This window comes from Furipterus horrens, unplaced genomic scaffold (genome assembly GCF_987537825.1).
Source record: "Furipterus horrens unplaced genomic scaffold, mFurHor1.1.pri manual_scaffold_1, whole genome shotgun sequence".
Taxonomy (NCBI): domain Eukaryota; kingdom Metazoa; phylum Chordata; class Mammalia; order Chiroptera; family Furipteridae; genus Furipterus; species Furipterus horrens.
Window position 1 is genome coordinate 10,775,805 of NW_028327171.1, and position 18,614 is coordinate 10,794,418.

The window sequence follows — 18,614 nt, forward strand, 5'->3', positions numbered from 1 at the left end:
AAGCTCTAACCCCTAAAGTGACTCTTTGGGGGGAGAGGGTCATTCCAGATGTGATTAGGTTAAAATGAGGCCACTAGGGTGGGCACTAATCAAACAAGACTGGTGTCCCTATAAGAAGAGGAGATGCTCTGGCCAGGTGACTCAGCTGGTTGGAGCATCATCCCCTACACCAGAAGGTTGCAGGCTCGATCCCCAGTCAGGGCACATACCTAGGTTGTGTGTTCAATTGGGGCACATATAGGAGGCAATCAGACACAGGTGACAACAATGTGTCCATGTCAAGGACAGAGGCCTCAGGAGCAACCAGCCCTGTGACACCTTGATCTTGGATGTCCAACCCCCAGGACTGTGGTTTAAGCCACTTGTCCTGTGGTGTTTGTTGTGGCCCAAACAGACCAAAACTGAGGCCTAAGGTCCTGGGTGTCCAGGACACACCAGGCTGTGAGCACCAAGGAACATGTAACCCCACAACTGGGGTTGGCCCAGAAACCCCAACATCTTCATCCTGGCCTCCACAACAGAGAAGTGACCAGAGGCTCTGCACTCGAAGCCAAACCCCAGAAAGGAGGCAATGCCAGGCCCTGGTCCCCGACCCACTGTAGACATCAGGAGAGACAGAGCGAGGGCTCCAGCAGCGGCTGTGGTACATTTCCTGTGGAGACAGTCCTGTGCCGGGGCTTGGCCATGGCTGGAACACAAGATGTAGGGACTGGACCTGGTGTGACACTGGGTCTTGAGACAGTAAAAACTCTAGTAGGGGCTATAAATAGACCCTGAATAGGGGACCCCAGAAAGCTCCACATTTATAGGGAAAAGTGATCTCACCTGGCCCCGATATCCTGGTTTCTATCACCATTCTCCAGTATAAGGGGTCAGCACTCCCGATCCCCAACCCAGGCAGGAAATAGACGCAGTGAGCCTGTCAGCACACTGGGTGCTGGCCTGGCTTCCGTGGGCGGCGCCTGCTTCCCTGAATTCTCTCCCAGATCAACTGCCTGCCCTGGGCCAGCTTCCCGGGCGACTGACCTCATAGCTGCATGACCCACTCCCAGGCTAACTCTCTGCTGTAGCCATCTTGAAATTCCTAACTTTTGAACTAGGAGCCTGCGTTTTCATTGGCAGAGGGCCCCGCAGATTCTGCAGTCATCCTGCCTGACCCTGAACCCTTGCTCAGGCTCTGCTTTGGTGACAGGACCTCTGGCCCATTCAAGGAGACGGTTCTTGCAGTTGAGGGGCTGGGAGCCCTGCCTGAGCCTCAGCCATTCCCCCTCAGGGCTATATCCAGGTCTCATTGCACAAATACCAGGGGCACTTCCTGTGGCCAACGGGGTGACCAAGGCGCTCTCCATGCCCTCAAAGAGCCAAAGGTAAAGGTAAACAAGTAAACAGATGTATTTAATGAAGTGTGACAAGTGTCACGCAGGGGCGGGTGGCTGGCGGGGCTTTGGCTTCTGGTGTTCCCAGCCGGTCCATGAAGGCGCCTGCTCTGGCGCAGAGTGCCTGCCTGTGGCCCTGGGCGCTCCCTGGGCGGACACGGCCCTTCCCCCGGCTGGAGGGGACACGCAGGAGGCACGGCTGCCTCCGGGTTTGGAACAAACACGTTTATTGCAGGAAAGGCGTGGCGGGTGCTGGGGCGCGGGCTCACCAGGCGAAGAGTGGCTTGCTGTCCTCCTTGGAGAGCTCACACAGGCAGTTGAGCAGCAGCAGCGAGTCGCCCAGGAACTTGGGGGGCACAATGTCGATGACCAGCTTGCGCAGGGCAGCCGGGCTGCTGTGCAGCGGGTTAGCTTGCAGGTCCGGCCGCTGCCTCAGGATGCCGTAGGTGTTGATGAGGAACTCGCTGAACACGGGGTGCACCTCACGGTTGTAGCCCAGCTTCTCCAGGCGCGCCATCAGTGTCAGGTAGCGGTGCGTCAGCTCCCGCAGCTTCTTCTCGTCCACAGAGCCGTCCAGGGACTTGATGGACGTCTGCGGACACAGCGCATGGGCAGATGGGGCTGAGCCGCAGGACCCACCATGGGAAGCCAGGGTAGGGACAGTGACCAGATTTCCATGAAGGAAGCTTCATAGCTGGGGAAACGAGACAGAAGCCAGGCCCCCCACCATGGCAAGTGAGCTGCCCAGTCTTGCCTCCAGCAGACAGTGTCAGGGACAAGAGCAGGGCCCCATCCCAGGCGAGGAGGGAGCCAACATGCTCTGTGGCCCTGGGAGCCACTCCTGAGACTGTCCCAGGCCACCAAACAGAGGTACTTACTGCAGGGACTCAGTGGTGCATGCGCCTTGGACACCTGTCAGCCTTGCCCAGGCTGCAGCTGTATGGGTACCACAGGTGAAGGGGCAGTAAGTCACCCAGTCTCCTCCCCAGGTAGAAAGGGGACCCCATGGCAGGAAGGTGACCGCCATGGGGCAGAGAGACACACCTGCTTGATCTTCTCAGGGATGTTGGACACAGTAAAGCCGTACAGCCGAGTGACCCCAGGGAAGACGTAGGCCAGGATGCGCCGGTCTAGCTGGAAGGCAATCTCCCCAACAATGCGCCCGTCCTTCTCAGCACTGGTGAAGCTCTGGATCTCTGGGGGGGGGGTGGAGGGAAGGTGGTGAGACAGGCTGGGGTCCCCCACACGAAGGGTCCAGGGCCACCCACCTTCCCCTTGCCTGTGCTCCAGTATCTATTTTAGGAAAAGAACTGATTTGAATGTGGCTTCTGTGGGCTCCTGGTAACATCTGTGGGGCCCCTGGCAGGGCCTCCCCAAGGGCCTTGGTCTTGATCATGGTATGGGGCACCTTCTTTCAGCCCTCACTGTGAAGGTAAATACCAATTTAAAAGAAAATTAAATTTTCTTTTGCCGAAAAGGAAAAGGACCCTTCCTCTCTTTCCTTTTCTTAACATGTTCCCTCGAAAACCTGGGATGCTAAGTCCCTGTTTTGTTCTTCCCTTTGATATGGACATAAATGTTTAAAAGCCTGTTTTACAGCCCAGGATTGTTTTTCTTGTCCCCGCTGTCACGAGGGAGTCTGCCCTTCACCTGGGTCAAGGAAGACCCCACTCTATGATCAGATAACTATGGATGTCTGGGCCTGTCCCATGACCTTAGGGCAGGGTACCGTTTAACATGAGAACACGTATGTAACACATAATGGGTCCAGTCTACCTGTCTGTCTTAGTAACCTCAGTGCCTTGCAGACTGGCTTATGTTTACTCGGTAACAAGACTCCTTTTCTATGTTTGTGCATAAGATTGCTGGGTTGGCAGCAGATTCTATTTTTAATAATTTCCCAGATATTATGGGTCACACCAACCACCCTTTCCCTCCAGGTCCCCTGTCTCCGCAGCAGCCCCTGATGTCACTAGGCACTCATCACACAACATGCCATGTCAACACCCTGCAGAACCGGTGTGCTCTCTGAAAACACCCTGCCAGCGATGCCTGCCTGGAAGTGAGATGCCTCCGAAATTGAAAGGCGTTAAGTGAGGAAAGGTGGCCTGAGAGTTGGTTAGACACTCAGAGCCCGAAGAACACACAACAGGGAGTGGGCGCCTGGCAGCCCCCTTCCCAGCCTGCTCAGCACAGACTCTCCAGGTTCTGCTCTCCCATCCCTGCAGGAGACACTTACAACACACCCATTTCTAAACCCCCAGACCTTTCCTTCCAGGGTGTCGACCGGGTGCAGCCCTACTGGGTCAGCCCAGCGGCCAGCAGTGGGTACACAGGCCAGTGCCGCGCGGCAGACCACTGGCCCCCAGGTCCTGTGACACAGACACCTGTGCCCACCAGGGACTCTGCCCCACCACCACGCAAAGAGGTCAGCCAGACCCCCAGCCTTGCTGGCTCTGTGACCCTCGGTGGGATTGCAGGGCTGCTACAAGACCAGCCCAAGGGAACTTCCTGCACAGGAATCTGTGTGGCGTAAGTGGCTGGGCTCCAGGACCGGCTCCGCCTGGGACCTCGGGCAGTCGTTCACCCTCCCTTGGCCCCATCCTGGGCCCACGGAACCACTGGTCCCAGAATCCCACCCAGTCGCTCTCACACAGAAACAGCACAGGTGGTCATCGCAGGCTAAGCAAGTCCAGGTGTCGGCAGCCTCTTCCTCTCTGGACAGGCTACTAACAGATGGGCTGCTGATGGGCCCAGGGCCCCTGTCCTTCTGCCCGCAGGTGCTGAATGAGGGGCACACTGGGGACACTCCAGGCCTCAGGGGAGGTGGGCTCTGCAGGTGGGGGTGAGCAAAGGGAGGGGCTGCAGGGGATGGCTGACCCAGGCAAAGGGGGCCCTTCCTCAGCCACAGGACCCAGAGCTAAGTGAGGGCTGTGGGGTTTGGGCAGAGGGTCGCAAGGTCACAGGGCGAGGAAGCAGATGAGGGGGGCAGAGGCCAGGTTTCCAGGGCCCAGGAGAAATGCTGAGTGGGGGTGTTGAGAGAATGATCTTGTGGCCACTCGGACAGCTGGAGCAGCTCCCAGCACAGGGTTGGGCCTCAGAGTTAAATGCGGAGTGGGGGTCCTGGTGAGATTCCACCGGGACTTCCTGAGGTTTCCTCACCTGGCACTGCCCTGCACTGGAGCTGTCCTTGACTTCATCTGCCCTCAAAATGACGCTTTCTGAGGCCGCAGACCCCACTTACAGCCAAAGGAACTGCGGCTTGGGGGCACAGTGCTTCCCCAGCTACTTCAGTGTTATTTATTGAGACATAATTCACATACTACAAAATTCACTCTTTTAAAATATGCAGTTCAGTGGTTTTTCCTATATTCACAGAGTTGAACAACCATCACCACAATCTACTTCTAAAACATTTTCGTCACCAAAACCCCCCCAAACTCTATACCCCTCGAGTCACTCACAACTCTACACACACACACACACACGCACACACACATGCACACGCACGCACACACACATGCACGCGCGCGCACACACACACGCACACACACACACACACACACTGCTAATCTACTGTCTGCCCCTATAAATCTGTCTATTCAGGACATTTCATACGAGTGGGGTCGCACAGTCTGTGGCCTTTTATGTCTAGCTTCTAGTCAGCACGGTGTCTCGAGGTCCATCCATGCTGTAGAGTGAATCGGAACTTCACTCTTAATTACAGCTGATTAGTATTCTATTCTATGGACAGGGATTTAGGCTGTTCCCGTTTTTTTGTTATTATGAATAACACTGCTATGAGCATTCACATAAAAATTTTTGTGTGGACAAATGTTTTTAATCTGCTGGTATATACCTAGGAATGGAATTGCTGGGACCCACAGTAGCTGTAGGTTTAACTTTTTGAGGAACTGCCAGACTGTTAACCGCAGTGGGTTGTAATTTTTCCACATCCTCTCCAACAGTTTTTATTGTCCATCTCTTTCACTCTAGCCATCTATGTGGGTATAAAGGGGTATTTCATTGTGGTTTTCCTTTGCACTTCACTGATAATTAATGATATGGAGCATCTTTTCACATGCTTATTGGCCATTTGTATATCTTCTTCAGGGAAATGTCTATTAAAGTTCTTTTCCCATTTATTTTTTTAAATTCATGTTCTCATTTCACTGTAAATGAACCTGAGCAGCTTGGGCTTAGCTTTGCCCTTGTTCTACCAGCTCTAGGCCTTTACGTTCTCAGAACCTGCAGGAAGGTCCCTGGGTGCTGGACAAAGTCACTCAACCACAGAAATGAATATTGAAAAAAAAAAAAAAAAAAAGTCCTGTCAGCCAGTGGAGGTCTTTGTAGCCATGGAGGCTGCTCCTCTCCTTTCTCTAGCTGGTGTGGGGGAGGGTACCAAGGTCACTCATACTGCAGGAGAGAGAAAAAGGTCACAGCCCCCAGCTTCTCCCTGACCTTCAGCAAGGTCAGCTCCACAAAGCTCATGCATTCCAACACCTCGGTCCACACCGGGCCCAGCAGCTCACAGGCTATGCATGTGTTTCTACCTACAGACTGCCCACCAGTACCACCTTCTCCCCCTACTCCAGGGCATCTCTCTGGATTTCCAGGTCAGCATTCCCATATTCCAGTGCATAGGAGGCAGACTCAGTAGGGCCCAGCAGATTTCCTCCCTTTTGGATGAGCACACAGCCCAAGCCAAATTCCTGGGCCAGGAAGAGGCCAAACAGAAGCCTCGAGAGTTTAAGCCCATGATGTAGTCAATCTTGCCTCTGTGGGTCTTCTACAGGTGGTTCACCAAGAGGCTGATGGAAATGTGAAAGGAGTCGGGGTCCTCCAGGAGGGACGTGATCTCCCTGAACAGTACACCTGGGGTGGGCAGGTCCGGGAAGCTGCTGCTGCGCTGTGCCACCAGCCACAGCTGGGGGGCCACCATTGCTGCATCCTCACGTGTCCAGGGGCTGGATGGCTCTCTTTGCCGGTTTTTAATTAAGATTGTTTATCCTTTTCCTGTTGAGTTGCTAAAGTTCTTAGATAATCTGGGTATTATTTCCTTGTGAGATACATGATTTACAAATATTTTCTCCCATTCTGTGGGTAGAATTCTCACTTTCTTGAAATATATTCCTTTGAAACACTTTTTTCAATAGAAGCCCAATGTATATGTTCTTTTGTTGTTGATGCTTTTGGTGTCATAACTAAGGATGTATTGCCAAATCCAGGGTCATAATATTCGTCTCTCTTTTAAGGTTTTTAGCTACTTTAGGTCTTTTAGGTCTTGGAACACTGAGTTCATTTTCACATGTGGCTGTGGATATCCACTTGCCCCAGCACCGTTTATAGAAAGGATCATTCTCCCTCGATTGAATTGTTTTGGTCCCCTTGTCAAACATCAGACTTCTAAATGCATGGGTTTATTTCTGGACTCTCAATTCTCCTCACTGATCTGTTGTCTTGATTACTGTAACTTCATAGTAAATTTTGAAATTAGGAAGTCTGGGTCCTCCCAATTTGTTCTTCTTTTATGAATTTATTTTGCCTATTTTGGGTTCCTTGCATTTTCTATGAATTTTATGTTAAGCTTGTTAATTTCTGCAAAGAAGGCAACTGGGATTTTCATAGGGATGGCATTGAAATTTTGGGGTCAATTTGGGAAATTTAGCCATTTAATGATATTGTCTTCCAATCCATGAACACAAGATGTTTTCCCATTTATGTAATTCTTCTTTCAACAATTTCTTTCAACACTTTTTTGTAGTTTTCAGTGTACTCCTTCCCTAATCACTTTGCAAGGCTGCAGAAGCTACCCAGGAATTAGAGCTGAGAGCCAGACACACTGCACAGAAGTAGGTTAGGGCAGATGAGGGGAAGAAGAGCAGATACAAGCCCCCCCACCCCCATCAACACATTTTTCTCATTAGGAATCAGTTTCTCTCAATACCTTGCTCTCTCTCTAAAGCATAAATTAGGTGAATGAAAAAGCTACCCCTGAGATATTCTAGGAATCATGTGTAGTCCAACTTAGGCCTTCCAGGATCTAGCCAAAACCCTATTCTTCAAAGGAAAAAGACAATAAAATTGATAAACCTCTTTTACTACAGAAAATGAAAAAGAAAAAGGACAAAAATTACCACTACAGGCATTAAAAGGATAATTAAGGGATATTAGGAATAACTTTATGCCAATAAATTTGACAGCTTAAATGAAATGAACCAAATTGTTAAAAGACACAAAAGCTTACTTCTGTAATTGAATTACTAAAGCTTACTTTAAAAAGAAACAGATCATCTGAAGAACCTTTTATGAACTAAGGAAACTGAATTTGTGGAGGGGAGTATTCCTACAAAGAAAATTCAAGGCTTAGTGGTAAATTTTACCAAACATCTAAAAAATAAATAATACCAATTCTATACAGTCTTTTGGGTAATTAAAGAAGATGAAACACCTTCTACCTCATTCATTGAGGCCAACATTAACCTGAGGTCAAAACCAAAAAATTACATTACAAGAAAACTATAGACCAATATCTCTCATAGACAGTAAAAATTCTTAAGAAAAATTTAGCAAATTGAATTTGACAATACAGAAAAATAAAATACACCATGACCAAATGCGAGTTATCTCAGGAGTGCAGAGGTGGTTTTAAAATTCAAAAATCAATCATTGTAATTTACTGTCTCAACAGACTACAAATGAAAACCAAATGCTCATCTCAATAGATGCAGAAAAAGCATTCAACAAAATCCAACATCCATTTATAATACCTCTAAGCAAGCTAAAACTTAAAGGACAGTTCTTCAACCTGATGAAGGCATATACAAAAACCTTAGCTAACATCAGACTTCACGGTGACTGAATGCTTTCCCTCTAAATCAGCGGTTCTCAACCTGTGGGTCGCGACCCCTTTGGGGGTCGAACGACCCTTTCACAGGGGTTGCCTAAGACCATCAGAAAGCACATATATAATTACATATTGTTTTTGTGATTAATCACTATGCTTTAATTATGTTCAACTTGAAACAGTGAAAATACATCCTACACATCAGATATTTACATTACGATTCATAACAGTAGCAAAATTACAGTTATGAAGTAGCAACAAAAATAATTTTATGGTTGGGGGTCACCACAACATGAGGAACTGTATTAAAGGGTCATGGCATTAGGAAGGTTGAGAACCACTGCTCTAAATCAAGAAAAGAAATGACTGCCCACTGTCACCATTTCTATTCAACATTATTCTAGGGGTTCTAGTCAATGCAATAAGACAAGAAAAAAATAAACAGCATACAGACTAAAAATGTAAAAATAACCTTGTCTTTATTCACAAATGACATGATCATCTATCCTAAGGAACCTTTTTTTTTTAAAGCTGCTAGAACAAATAATTGAGTTCAATAAGTTCACAGGACATAAGACTGTATTTGTCAGGATTCTCCAGAGAAACAGAAACAGAACCAATAGTGTGTGTGCACATGTGTGTGTTATACAGAATTGGCTCACATGATTATGGAGACTGGCAAGTCCCAAGATCTGAAGAGTGAGTCAACAAGCTGGTGGCCCAGGAGGACTGATGAATATAGCTTCAGTCTGAGTTCAGAGGTCTGAGAACCATGAGGACCAATGGAATGGCTCCAGTCCAGAGCAGCAGGCAAGAAACCCAAGATGTTTCAATTGGTGTCCAAATGTATTCAAACAGGAAGAAGTCTCTCTTCCTTGGGAGGGGTCAGCCTTTTTGTCCTATTCAAGCCTTCAACTGTTGGATAAGGCTCACCCACATTAAGGAGAGCAATCTGCTTTATTCAGTATGTATTGGAATCAACATAGACACAGACAAATAGAACAAACTGGAAAATCAAGAAATAGACTCATACATATATGGACAATTGATTTTTGACAAAAGTGTCAAGTCAATGAGGAAAATATAATCTTTTTAAATATTAGTGCTAAGGCAAACCTCATACCATATCCAAAAGTTAGATTGAAATTGACCAGGAACCTAAATGTAAAAACTAAAATTATTAAAATTTCTAGAAGAACACACGAGAGAGAATCTTTGTGATCTTGAGTTTGCCAAAGATTTCTTAAATAGGACACAAAAAGTATGATGTATATAAAAGAAAAATGTCACTAAACCAGACTTCATCAAATTAAATTGTTTTGCTCTTCAAAAAACACTGTTATAAAAATGGGAAAGCCACAACCTGGGAGACCATATTTGCAAAACATACCCAAAAAAGAACATGCATCCAGACTATATGAAGAACTCTTACAGAACGATGAAGAGATAAGCAACTCGATTTTCTTTAAATGGGCAAAAATTTGCCCTGGCTGGTGTGACTCAGTGGATTAAGTACGTGACTGCAGACCAAAGGGTGTCAGTTCAATTCCCAGTCAGGGCATGTGCCTGGGTGGCGGACGAGGTCCCCAGTTGGGGGTGTGCAAAAGGCAATGACACATTGATGTTCCTCTTCCTCCCTTCCCCTCTTTCCAAAAATAAATAAATAAATAAAATCTTCTGTAAAAATTGGCAAAAATTTTGAACAGATGCAGCAGCCCTGGACCCTGGCCTCCCAGCCGCATGCTCTCCCTGTGTTGGATGGATGGAGAAGCTGTGCCCAACAGTCCACTCCAACTGTCCACTCAGAACTTTCCTACCCAACTGCCAGCTACTGCACCATGTGCCCACTTGGTGCCCCCCTCGCCATACCATTAAGGTAATAGCTCCTCCTGGTCCTGTCCCCCGAGGGCAGGCTGTTCTCCGAGAAGCACACCTTCTTGGGCCGCACCATCTCCCTGGGCTCTAGCAGGGTCTTGTCCACCAGAGGGTCCTGCAAGGGGTTCAGGAGTGGGTAGAGCTTCCTGTCTGTGGTACGAGGTGTGCGTAGCTCTGAGGAGCTGAGGAAAGCCTTGAAGGGCACCTGGGAGGTGGTCCCACAGCCAGGGGAAACATCATCCTCATTGGAGAGAGGGGTGTGCGAGCACAGCAGGTCCTCCAGGGAGGGGGTCTGCAGCTGGGAGGGCACATCAGAAATACCGGTGAACCTTCCAATATCTGGAACTGGGACAAGGAGGAAAGGGAAGAAAGGTCAGGCTGATGTTCCTAGAACACCCCCAGAAGTGATGTTCCTAAAACACCCCCAGAGGATACTTTAAGAACATTCTCACACCCCATCCCAAGCTCTGACACCTGCTCCCATTCCCCATCTTCAGAGCCCTTCCCATTACTCTCTGGAAAAGGTGAAGGATGTAGCTGCGATGACCATGGGCCCTTCACCATGCCTCACATTTATGGGCACGGTGAGCAAGTGTGCCTTTGTAGCTTCTACCCATTTGTACATCCACACCCAAAAAACAGTGATCTTTACTGTTTTTAAATTTTACATAAATGGTATCAACCTATGCCTGTTTTATTCTGCAACATACCTTTTGCTGCAGCATTGATATTTATCCATGTTGAGTCACTTGGTAGCTACCTGGTTCAGTTAACCATTTCCTGACACACGTGCATATGCACACACAAGGGCACAGTGACTTTTTAACCAGTGCCCTACTGCATGTGGGGCTGTTTCCAGGTTTTCTTGTAAAAGCACAGCTGTGATCAGTATCCCTTGACCCACTTCCCTGCTCACAGAGAGTACTTCTGTAGTCCATAGCTGGGCTCAGGTGTATGCATGATTAACTTTGCACTCTACAATAGTGGTAGCAGTTCCGTGTGCACCACAGCTTGTGATGCCACCTCCTCATCACTCCTTGGTATGTGCAGACCAAGCTGATGATGACACACCTTTTCACTAATCCCTGGTGATATTGAACATCTCATGTACCCATGGGCCTCTCAGGTTTTCATTCTATGAATTATCTATGTCTCTTCTTTGCTCATTTTTTCTGTTATTGGATAGTCATTTAAAATTATCTGCAGCGTTCCTTTTGTATTCTGCACCCTAATTCCTTGTTGATAAAATGTTTTCTTCCAGTGGCTGCCTTGCTGATATTTTAACCCTTTTTATGGTAACTCTTATCATACAGCACCTACCAATTCTTCTGTGATTTACGAAATCCCTTTCTACCCCTGTGTCATGACCTTTTTCTTCTAGTAATAAAGCAAATGTATATACTTGAAAAAATAGTTTAAGAGCTATATTATAAAACTAAATCCTAAAATGTGGCTATTTACTACATAGAAGCTAAAAAGCAAAGCCCATCTATTCCCATCTAAATCAACTCATCTATCCCCAACAGTGCTACCCCCCCCCCAAAAAAAAGTTCTACAGAAGGAAAGTGATCAGTATGAGCCCTGCCTCCAGTAGGCCCATGTGGCCAACACAGCTAATCCTAGCAGCTGCCTCGAGCCTCCCACTCTCCCGGCCGAGCCAACTGCATGGCCCAGAATTCACCAGCATTAGACATCAAACCCCCTCAGTCCCGGGTTCTTCCCCAGAGGGTAGTGGAGCCCTGGGCTTGGAAAGGGGGCTCTGTCCCAGTACTGGGGCAGGGGCCAGACCACTTCACCTCAGAGACCTGGGGAAGAGTGACATCTATTACTGGCTTTAAAGGGACTTTTGCTGTGGTCAGGTGAGTTTGGGCTTTGCTTTTTAGCTTCTATGTAGTAAATTGCAATTTATTCCCAAGACTTCAATAACAGTGTGTTAAACATTTTTTAAAAAAATTTAACCATCAGTCAAGTCCAAAATGTACGTATAATTTGAAGCCACATTATAATAAAACTTGAAGGGATAACAAGAGTCAACAGAAAATTCTGTCCCCTCAGAATTAAAAGGATTCTCCTGAGTAACGATCACATCAAAAATAAAAAAATAAAAATTGGAAAACACTATCATTGAGAAATAATGAAAATCAGAACACTATAGTAAGGCATCAGTATATTTAAAACTATATTTAGCATGGAATTAGTAATATAAATGCTTTAATTACTTTTTAAAAACCACCAAAGAAATTAAACACTCAAATCAACAATGTGGGAAGAACTCTTAAGGAAAGGAAAGGTTAAAAAATAATTTAAATGACGGCATAAATAAACCGGAAATTCCAATAAGATAGTAACACTGTGGAACACTACTTTAAAGAAACAGAATGCATACAGGGATAAAATTGGAAATGAGAAAAGTGATATAAGAATGCCTATGAAGGAAATGTTTAAATTATGAAAGATTATATGCACTTATATATTAACTGAAATTTTTGACAAAAGAAGAGATATTCTGGGAAATTATTTTCAAATGACTTAAGAAGTAGAAAAACTAAATGGACCAATAAGAAGAAAAATCTAGACGTTATAAAATAATTAGGCTCTAAAGGAGCAATTTTCAACCAAAGTGCTGCAAAAAATTCTAAAATGGGTGATACCTAACTATTTAGTCAGGGGCACTGACCTCTTTTCCCTTAGATTGTCAAATGAGAAAATGACAACAGTCAACACAACGGTAGCCATCCGGTGCGAATGAATCAAAATTATACCTATTTTTTGTGCATCGCGCTTGAAAACCCAAGTGAAGGGAACAGCCCAACAGGAGCCAGGCAGGGAGCCGGGCACACCCTTCCCTGGACCAGGCGTGGCTGCTTCACAACACTGGGTGTTGGGAAGGTGCCGGGAGGCTCCTCCATGGGCAGAGCGCAGAGGCCACAACCTTCCCGAGGACATTTGTCAGTGTGCGTGTCAACATTTTAGCCGCTCACAGCCTTTGACCTGAGGGTTTCCCGGGCAGTCACCCCTGCTGTGGGTCACAGAGGCACGCATCAGGCTGCTCGTGATCACAGCACGCTGGAAGGACGCTGCCTGTCATGGCGCTGGGCTGGGGCGCATGTGACCCTCACACAGAACAGTCCGCTCTCCAGCGGTGAGTGTGTTTAGATCTGCAGAGGAGACCAGTAGGCGATGGTAGTGATATGGGTGGTGGTGGGAAAGTCAAAGTGAAAGCAAAAACTTCAGAGAGAAAACCAAACAAACATGGACAGAGGCTGCCTTTGGGGGCGGGGTCAGGAGCACTGCACGGCCTTGTGTGTATGTCCTCTGAGGCATTTATGTTGTTGAATAAGAAAAACAGGTTTTTAAAGCACATCCCTTTTGAAGGCAGAGGCTGAGGGACTGTGAGATGTGTGAGCCACGGCTGTGAGGTTCCCTCTGTGCCAAACGCTGCTGCTCGTGCAGGGACTCTTGCTGTTCCCCAGTCCTGCTGGCCCACGCTGCCCCTGCAGAAGCTGAGGGTCAGGCCAGCCTGGACTCAGCAACCAGAGTCATGGCTGTAGGGATGACCCGGACCAGAGCTTTGGCCCCTCCCCAAGGATAGCAGGGCCCATGAGCACGCAGCCCATGCCCTGCGCTGGGCTCCAAGCCCTCTCTATGGAGCCTTGGTGGCCTCGGCTGACCAGGCGATGGAGCTCCTCTTAAGGCTGACATCTGGCAAGATCTGGACTTGCCCAGGGGCAGAGGTGCTGGCTGTGATCCACGAGACTCCGCTCTGATTTAGACACTGACAAGGGTCCTTCTAGAAACAGCCCAGCCCTAAGCAAGGGTTTGCACCTCCCAAAGCCCACCTTCCCCCCAGGCAAGGCAGAGAGCGAGGGAGGGCCCCAGAGCATCGGCCCACTGCTGACCCCACAGCTGGCCTGAGCCCTGAGGATTGGCCCAGCCTGATTCAATTCTCAGGATGAAGGACGACAAAGCAGCGCAAGGCACATGGCTCGGCAGCTGTCACAGGCCAGTGAGGCTTGCGGATAAGTCCTTTGGCAGTCACTGCACACTAGACGTTCGAAGTGGCCTGAGAAGGCAGCATTGATCCTTACCGGGTTGTCACATCCAGGACCCGGCACTGTGAGGCCAGTCCCTCCTCAGAAAGCACCAGTGACAAGCATGTGCCTTAGCCACTGGTGGGGAATTCAGAACACGGGCTACAGCTGGACCGGTCCTGGGGGCTCAGGGTTTCTCTCCAGCTGCCTCTCTTGGGTGCATCACTTTCTTCCTCCCTTCCCCCACGAGGACCCCATGCTTATCCAAGCTCCCTTTTTAAGGTCCCCCTGAGGCTCCAAGGTGTTCAGATGCCATGAAGGACCCTAGCAGCCAACGGCTTTGGGCCCAGGAGCTCCGTGCAACCAACGCAGTCAGTAGGCAGACACTTCCATATGTGCTGACCTTGCTCAGGGGTGGGGGCAGGTGTTCAGGTGAACTCTAGAAAGTGACCACACCTGAGGCAGGGCCCAGGAACCAGTCCCTGGAGCATCCTGCTGGCGGACTGGCAGCACCTTTGGAAATAGCCCTTTTGAAGAGCCCATCCTATGACAGCAGGTCCGCAAGGCACCGGAGAGGCTGTCCGATCCAGCACAACAATCCAGCAGACTGGATGCGGCCCCTGCCCCACCTGGCCGAGCGGTTCAGTGCGCCCATTTCCGAGAGCTCACTCGATCACAGGGCTCCTTCCATGGTCCATGTCCAAACTGCTCATGCCCATCGACCACGTCCCAAGTCATACTTTCCACGTGTGAGAGGGAATTTTTTCATAAAAAGGGGTAAATCCGAACCAATCGCTTTTGCAGCAAGTATTGAAAGCCTGTTTTTTTCTGTAAAAAGTCAGAATGTTCAGGGGATGCTATGTGGTAAGCTGATTAGGCTCCGAGCTCACTTCTTCCCAGGGACTTGCACCCACCCCACCAGGCCCTCCTTCCATGGGTGGTCACTTCCTGCCCTGGGCGCTGGGCTCCACCACAGGACTCCTTTGGTTGATGGCTTGTGAGCAGCGGAGATACAGCAGAGGATCGAAACTGGTGTGGTTGGCACACCTCCCCCTGCTGTGAGCTGCTCCAGCCCGGGGGAGCTCGCTGGCCCCAGGAGAGGGACACATGCGGCAGAGCGAAGTGCGCAGCCTGGCTGGGCTAACCCAGCGGACATGGAGCTCCAGAAATCACATGTGTCCTATTTTAAGCCACCGTGGTAGTACTTGTGTGCTTGTTACTGACTGATACACTTCCTAGCTCAGGCAGCTACGCCACCATACCCTGTTTTCCAGGTGAGGACTTACAGGCTCAGAAAAGAGAAGGGCCTCACCTGTGGACACACAGCAGAATAGGCACCTGGGACCCAAGGGAAGGAAGGGCGGCTGGGACCACCGCCTGCAGGCGCAGCCCCCCACTCCTGGGCCAGCCTGGGGCCTCACCTGCAGTCCCAGGAGAGCGGTCCTCGGGGTAGGCAGGTGCCTTGGGGAAGAAGAGGTCCCGGCCGCCACGGCCACAGCTCTCCTGGCAGCTCTCGCTGAGCAGGCGCTTCAGCATCTGGTTTTCCTTGAGGAGCCGCACCTGCTTCTTCAGGTCGGCGTTCTCGCTCATGAGCCTGTTCATCAGCTCATTTCCCTCAGCCATGGCCACGACTTCTTGCTCACGTGTGGGCCTTTAACCCCATGGAGATGGAAATCCAGAGCCACGGGCGCCCCAGAAACAGCCAAGACCAGAGTTCCACGACAGCCCCACATTCTGCAGCCTTGTGATGTCACCTTAAAGAGGCAGCACCCTTGCCCTGGCTGGTGTGGCTCAGTGGATTTGAGTGCCGGCCTGCAACACAAAGGTCCACCAGTTCAATTCCCAGTCAGGGCATATGCCTGGGTTGTGGGCTAGGTACCCAGTTGGGGATGCATGAGAGGCAACCACACAGTGATGTTTCTCTCCTTCTTCCTCCTCCCTTCCCCTCTCTCTAAAAATAAATTAAAAAAAAAATAAAGAGACAGCACCCTGCCCACTCCACACACAGACTTCCGGGCTATGCCCAGACCAGAGGTGCACACGGCAGACACCTCACGAGGGAGGTATGGCCAAGCAAAGTCTAGGTGGGGAACCTGAGATGCTCATGGGGAGGCCAGCCCCACCAAAGGAACATACAGGACCGGGCCTGAGACAGGACAGTCCTGGCACCTGCTAGGAACAGCCAGAATATTAGACTAAGGATTGTCTAGCCATGCCATCCATACCACGGAAGCCCGCAGGCCTCGTGGGGACATTGCCTTCACTCTGAGTGACTGGTGCAGCTGCCCTCAACCCTGCCCCACCCAGGTCTCTGACTGAGGGACTTCCTGACTCCAGGCCCAGCCAGGCTCCAGGAGGCTGGCCACGTGGCCCAAACCTGGGCAGGCGTCTGGCGCCGCTGGGACACACACTTGAGGGAGGAAGGGGCAGTGAGGGCAGAGGAAGCCAAGCTGGGAGCCCCGTGGTGGTCCTCGCCTCGGAAGCTCCAACGGCTCCGAAGGACTGGCAGTTGGAGGCTGCCCACTGACCACACTGCCCTGGTGGAAAGAGCCCAGGAGGCACATCTGTGTCCCTGCAGAGACAGTGCTGAGTGTCTAAACACTGACTGTTACTGGACCTAACCGAAGACCCCCCACGAGAGCACAGTTGCCATTTGGACCAATCACAGGCCGACCTGTGGCTCACGGAGTCCTGCCAGAGCCAGACTGCAGCCCACACACAGTTGGCCGGACCCAAGCGCTCCCAGCGGGACCACCCTGTGAAGCTCTTCCCGTAACTGCTCCCCTGGTAACGGAGCTCTGTGCTACTGCCTGCTCCAATGGTCTTGGTCCTGCTTTTCCGAAACCATGAGGCAACAGATAGGTCACCTCCTGACCCTCTGGAGAATGAACAGAGCCCAAAAAAGGAACCAACACGTCCTCCAACCCTTTAGCCACAGTGCCACCCCCAGCTCAACATCCAAGCACTCAGGGTGCAGGCGGTGGGTAGGGTGTCTCCAGGCAGAACAAGGCCTTTGTTCCCCAGAATGCCCAGCGCCTGTCATGTCGCTTCAAGGAATGCAAGCCAGTCGGGCTTTGTAAGGAGGACTTCTGAATCCCAAAGGTCCCCTACGCTTCCGCAAGCGGACTAGCACCTGGACCCACAGGCCCTCATGTCAGAGGACAGCGTCCCCTGAGGATGGTTGTGGGCACTTCCAGGGCCCAAAGCAGAGGCTCCCTAGGCCCCTCCATGGGCTCCTCCCATTACATTCAAATCCCACTTCTTTCCCAGCCCTAGAAAACGTTCCCAATGCCACGGCCCCTTCAGTTGCAGGCCGGTTGGTGGATTGCCAGAGTTCTGGTCGCGATGCAATGTGCTTTTAATACAGTTCTGGATTCAGCTCGCTGATATTATAAGTATTTTCCATGTTGTGAGGGAAGCTGAACTGTGTCTCCTTTTCTTGTAACATCTTGGTCTGGTTTTGCTGTCGAGGTCACACTGACCTTATGAGTTGCAAAGTGTTCCCTCCTTCTCTGTTTTCTGGTTATTTGTGTTAGTTTATTTCTCTTTTAAATATCAGATAAAATTCACAGGTAAAGCCATCTGGGTCTAGAGTTTTCTTTTGGGAAAGTTTTTAATTTCTAACTCAATTGCTTAAGTGGGTATACGGTTATTTAAGTTTTCCGTTTTTTCTTCTCATGTCCATCTAGGTATCAATGATCTTTGAAGGAATCTGTCTGTGTCACCCACCTTGTGGAATACCAGCATTAAGTGGTTCCTGATATTGCCTTGTCCCCTCTGCAGTCTTACGCCTCCAAGGACAAATAGACTTGGCCGAGGCAGAAACCACAAAGGGAAAGTAGAGAAACAGTGTTGGTAGGTCTTTGCAGCAGCAGGGTGTACGGCAAACGGCAAGTGGGAACCGTGTGACCCAGAGAGAAGGGCGCAGGCTCAGTGGGACAGGCTGCACAGTTAGCTCAGAGGGTGACCAGACTGAAGAAGCAGGCGCGGGGAATGACCAGAGCAGGTCAGCAGGCTCAGCAGGGCAAGCTGGACAGCTGCTTGATAGCTGCAGAGCGATGGTGATACATCTTTTTCATTCCTGATAGAGGCTGTTTTCTTACTTCATTAGATAGACTATATGCTTGTTAACTTTTTCAAAGCATCAACTTCTGGTTTCACTGGTCTTCTCTATTTTTTATAGCATTTAACTTCTCTTTTACCTATTATTCCCTTCCTCCTAATACTTTGGTTTTAAGATCCCTAAGGTGAATATTTAGATCATTGATTGTAAACTTTATTTACACCACTAATACGTAAGCCTATAAGCATTTCTCTAAGCATTGCTTTGGCTACATCCCACTGACTTTGATGTCATGTTTTCATTTTTATTCAGCTTGAACTATCTTCTAATTTTCCTTGTGCTTTCATTATTGACCACAGGTTATTTAGAAGGGTATTAATTTCCAAGTATTTGGGATTTTCTAAATCTTTTTGTGATTTACT

At 49.3% G+C, this 18,614-nt stretch overlaps 1 protein-coding gene and 1 pseudogene across 1 annotated transcript; both read right to left on the reverse strand.

Annotated features, from left to right (window-relative positions):
- Positions 1-1,603: 1,603 nt before the first annotated feature.
- SPATC1L (spermatogenesis and centriole associated 1 like) lies at positions 1,604-15,975 on the reverse strand. The gene is made up of 4 exons (XM_090268233.1): positions 15,551-15,975; positions 10,093-10,443; positions 2,421-2,572; positions 1,604-1,968 (listed from the first exon to the last, which is right to left on the reverse strand). Exons 1-4 carry the CDS (start codon positions 15,750-15,752, stop codon positions 1,642-1,644), a joined length of 1,032 nt encoding a protein of 343 aa, XP_090124359.1. The 5' UTR covers positions 15,753-15,975; the 3' UTR covers positions 1,604-1,641.
- Positions 5,784-6,318, reverse strand: LOC150020663 (adenine phosphoribosyltransferase pseudogene; annotated as a pseudogene).
- Positions 15,976-18,614: the final 2,639 nt, after the last annotated feature.

Bases quoted from the DNA above. Each gene is read 5' to 3' on its own strand.
- SPATC1L (XM_090268233.1), bottom strand. From the start codon at position 15,752: ATGGCTGAGGGAAATGAGCTGATGAACAGGCTCATGAGCGAGAACGCC. The intron at 10,444-15,550 runs GTGAGGCCCCAG...TCCTTGTCCCAG, and splicing joins CCGCTCTCCTGGGACTGCAG to TTCCAGATATTGGAAGGTTC. The intron at 1,969-2,420 runs GTGTGTCTCTCT...CTGTGTCCGCAG, and splicing joins TCCCTGAGAAGATCAAGCAG to ACGTCCATCAAGTCCCTGGA.